Source organism: Zingiber officinale, chromosome 7A (genome assembly GCF_018446385.1).
Source record: "Zingiber officinale cultivar Zhangliang chromosome 7A, Zo_v1.1, whole genome shotgun sequence".
Classification (NCBI taxonomy): domain Eukaryota; kingdom Viridiplantae; phylum Streptophyta; class Magnoliopsida; order Zingiberales; family Zingiberaceae; genus Zingiber; species Zingiber officinale.
Genome location: NC_055998.1, coordinates 120,442,059 through 120,446,500, shown reverse-complemented (window position 1 = coordinate 120,446,500; position 4,442 = coordinate 120,442,059). Strand labels below are relative to the sequence as shown.

General features: G+C 50.1%; 1 protein-coding gene across 2 annotated transcripts; it reads left to right on the top strand.

Moving 5' to 3' along the window:
* Window positions 1–296: 296 nt before the first annotated feature.
* Window positions 297–4,093, top strand: LOC122002246 (probable linoleate 9S-lipoxygenase 5). 2 transcript variants are annotated; one of them, XM_042557351.1, is made up of 7 exons: window positions 297–591; window positions 1,175–1,515; window positions 1,590–1,833; window positions 1,912–2,241; window positions 2,320–2,818; window positions 2,894–3,157; window positions 3,234–4,093. In XM_042557351.1, the coding sequence occupies exons 1-7, from the start codon at window positions 375–377 to the stop codon at window positions 4,000–4,002; spliced, it is 2,664 nt and encodes an 887-aa protein (XP_042413285.1). In that variant the 5' UTR covers window positions 297–374; the 3' UTR covers window positions 4,003–4,093. The 2 variants fall into 2 exon arrangements, with proteins under 2 accessions (XP_042413285.1, XP_042413284.1); XM_042557350.1 differs by having other exon boundaries at window positions 1,590–2,241.
* Window positions 4,094–4,442: the final 349 nt, after the last annotated feature.

Below are 4,442 nucleotides of genomic sequence, written 5' to 3'. Positions count from 1 at the left end.
AATCAATAAAAGTGGTGTTTAAACTTTCTTTAAATATGACTCATTTAAATGACTCAAGTAACCATCAATTTATTTTTCCTATTTAGTTATCACATTTATTCCGTAGAAAGGGTTTAAATTTTATTCAGCATATTTTCCAAAAACATTTATGATGGTGGGTCGGTCTGATCAGTACTTCTGATTTATTTTGATGATCCATGGTAATATCTTCTTTCACATACTTTGGACGGACGGTGAGCTGCATGAACATAATTTGCTACCGAATCTTTTACTTTCCTCTATAAATAGCTCCAAGATTTCATTATTGCAGATCACATTCACTCCACTGCTTGCCCCTGCTTCAACTGACAGCGAGAGGAAGCGCGAGAGAGGAGATGCTGCACAAATTGTGCCCTGCGATCGCCGGGCGGTCCCGGCGGCACCAGAAGGAATCAGCGCCTCCGCCGGTGAAGGTGAACGCGACGGTGGTTCTGGTGAAGAAGAACGTGTTGGGCTTCAACGACTTCAGCGCATCGCTTCTCGACAACGTGGGCGAGTTCCTCGGCAACCGCGTCCGCTTCCACCTCGTCAGCTCCACCGCCGGTGAACCGAGTACGATCTCGCCCCCAATCCCTCCCCTCCCTCCTTTATTTCGCTTGTCGGTATCTGGATCGGACCTGGCGAGCTCGCCAAGTCCGATATCACCCCCGATCCCTTTCCTCCTATTCGTCAGGTCTCGATCGGATCCACAGACCGAGTCGACTCGCGAGCTTGCCCTTTTTGAGAAGTAACCAGGCTAGGCCGCTAGGGTTTACTGGGTAGCTTGACTTTGACCCAGGTCAAGCTCCTTCCTCGTCAAGCAACAACGAAAAAAAAAAGCACAAAAAAAACTTGTCTCTGATTTTGAGAAGTAACTTTTTATATCAAAATTAAATCAAAATAGACAGAATATCCCTACTTTAGTAAAGGAGACATTTCGATTTTTTTTTTCTTCCTGCTTTTAATTCCCGATATAGCACCGAGCCACCACAATTAATGCCATTTCACTGCACACGATGCGCTTTATACGATGTTTCCGAACACGGACGGCATATGGAAGGAGGTCATTAACTGTGGTAGTTTTTGTTCTTGACAAAATAATAATAATAATAATAATAATAATAATATCGTTTGTCATTTTTGATTTGCTCTGCAGTCAAATGGAAGCGACAAATTAAGCTGATGACGGCGGAAGCAGATAAATCGAATCGAGGAAAAATCGGTCCGCCGGCGTACTTGGAGCACTGGGGGACGCAGCTGTTTAAGTCGGTGACGGCCGGTGAATCAAAGTTCAACTTGCAGTTCGAGTGGGACGAATGCCTCGGGATCCCCGGCGCCGTCATCGTGAAGAACCACCACCATTCGGAGTTCTTCCTCAAGTCCGTCACCTTGCCGGAGGGCGTCCCCGGCGACGGAAAACGTATCCATTTCGTCTGCAACTCTTGGGTTTATCCGGTGAAAAAGTATAAGTACGATCGAATCTTCTTCTCCAACGACGTGAGTGTTTAATTCGATTTGCAATGCGTTTAGTTTCAGGCAAGAATTTGGTGAGTTTGGAAGATGTTGTGCAGGCGTATCTGCCGAGCCAAACGCCGGAGTTGCTGAAGGCGTACAGAGCCGAAGAGCTCGTCCATCTCCGGGGAGACGACGTCCGCGGCGCACTCAAGGAGCACGACCGGGTTTACGCCTACGCCTACTACAACGACCTCGGCCAGCCGGACAAAGGCCGAGACCACGTCCGCCCCGTACTCGGCGGCTCCAAAGACTTACCTTACCCTCGCCGGGGCCGCACCGGTCGCCGTCCGACCAAGTCCGGTGAGTTATCTAGAGCTAACAATTCATTTCAATTTTCATATTTTAGTAAAGATTTGAATTCCTTTAATGAAATAACAGATCGGAGAACGGAGAGCCGGCTCCCGCTGCTAAGCCTGGACATCTATGTGCCTCGGGACGAGCGGTTCGGCCACCTGAAGATGGCCGACTTCCTGGGTTACACGCTCAAGGCGCTGACGCAGTCGCTGCTGCCGGCGCTGAACGCGGTGTTCGACTTTACCCCCATGGAGTTCGACACATTTCAAGACGTGCTCAACCTCTACGACGGCGGTCTGCGGCTGCCGCAGCTCGACGATACTCGCGACCAGGTCCCCGTTGAGATGCTCCGGGAGCTCGTTCGCACCGACGGCGATAGCGTCCTCAAGCTTCCTCTTCCCTCCGTCATCCAACGTGAATAATTAGAATCGAATTTTGATCAATTAGAATTAGATGCAGAGCTGACGTTAGCGTACCCTGTTTCTGTGGCAGATGACAGGGAAGCTTGGAGGAGCGACGAGGAGTTCGGAAGAGAGATGCTGGCCGGAGTGAATCCTGTCATCATCAGGCGTCTCCAGGAGTTTCCTCCGACCAGTAAGCTTGATCCAAAATTGTACGGCGATCACACCAGCTCCATAACGGCAGATCACATTGAGAAGAACCTTGAAGGCAGAACGGTGGATGAGGCGTTGAAGGCGAACAAGCTGTTCATTTTAGATCACCATGATGCGTTGATTCCCTTCTTGAACCGGATCAACTCCGGCGCCAACAGGATCTACGCCACCAGGACTCTGCTGCTGCTCAAGGACGACGGCACGCTGAAGCCGCTGGCGATCGAGCTGAGCTTGCCGCACCCCGACGGCGAGCAACACGGTGCGGTCAACCGCGTGTTTACCCCGGCCGAGGTCGGCGTCCAGGGCTCGATTTGGAGTCTAGCCAAGGCTTATGCCGCCGTCAATGACTCCGGCTACCACCAACTCATCAGCCACTGGTACACTAAGACGCTTGCATATGCACGAACTATGCCGTTTTTTATCGTCCTGACGGGTGGTTGATGAATCTCTAGGCTGAACACGCACGCCGTGATGGAGCCATTCGTGATCGCCACCAACCGGCAGCTCAGCGTCGTGCACCCGGTGCACAAGCTTCTCAGCCCGCACTACCGCGACACGATGAACATTAACGCGTTTGCTCGACAGACACTCATCAATGCCGGCGGCATCCTGGAGGCCACCGTCTTCCCCGGAAAGTACGCCCTGGAATTGTCCGCCGTCGTCTACAAGGGCTGGAAGCTAACAGAGCAAGCCCTACCCGATGACCTCCTCAAGAGGTCAAACTGTTGAAATCTGCGTCCATTAGTTCACCTTTTTTCTTCTCCGAAATTTGATTCTGTTGTTTTATTACAGAGGAGTGGCGGTGGAGGATCCGGCGAGCCCGCACAAGGTCCGGCTTCTCATCGAGGACTACCCGTACGCCGTCGACGGCCTGGAGATATGGTCGGCGATCCAGACGTGGGTGACCGAATACTGCGCCATCTACTACCCCGACGACGCGTTGGTAAGAGGCGACGTGGAGCTGCAGGCGTGGTGGAAGGAGGTGCGCGAGGACGGACACGGCGACAAGAAGGACGAGCCATGGTGGCCCAAATTGGAGACCGTCTCCGAGTTGACCAAGACCTGCACCACCATCATCTGGGTGGCCTCCGCCCTCCACGCCGCCGTCAACTTCGGGCAGTTCCCTTACGCCGGCTACCTCCCAAACCGGCCCACCATAAGCCGGCGGTGGATGCCCGAGCCAGGCACACCGGACTACGAGGAGCTGGAGAAGAACCCTGACCTGTTCTTCCTCAAGACCATCACGAGCCAGCTGCAAACCATCCTCGGTGTTTCTCTGATCGAGGTCCTGTCGCGACACTCGTCGGACGAGGTGTACCTCGGCCAGCGGGACACGCCGGAGTGGACCTCCGACAAGATGGCGCTGGAGGCGTTCGATCGCTTCGGCCAGACGCTGATAGAGATCGAGAACCGGATCATGAGTATGAACCGGGACCCAAAGTTTAAGAACCGGACCGGGCCTGTGAAGATGCCCTACATGTTGCTCTACCCTAACACGTCCGACCTCGATCGGGTCGGCAGGCTCACCGGTTGTGGGATCCCCAATAGCGTGTCGATTTGAGTTGTTCGGATTTAATCTACAAACTATTCTCTTAAAATAATGTTTAGTATTGGTATTTAAAGATAATATTAAATGGTCAGAATATGATTAATTAGAATTTATGCATACAAATATATACAAAAATATTTTAATAATATCATATATATATATTAATTACATATATGTATATACATATATTATGATTAAACGATAAAAAATTCTGATCAAATTTTAACCAACAAAATATACTCTTATCATAATAAAGTTTAATGAGATCTCAATGTCACACTGCGTTGGGTAACGTCCCGTTATACATAAATATTTCCACGTGCTTATAAATACGATCTTAAAGACAGTGTCATTATTTTGATTATTGTAATAAATGATGATTACGTTCACTAAACAAGATTCACAATTCATTTTTAAGTTATACGAAGAGTTCAAATAATCAAGGGTGAAAG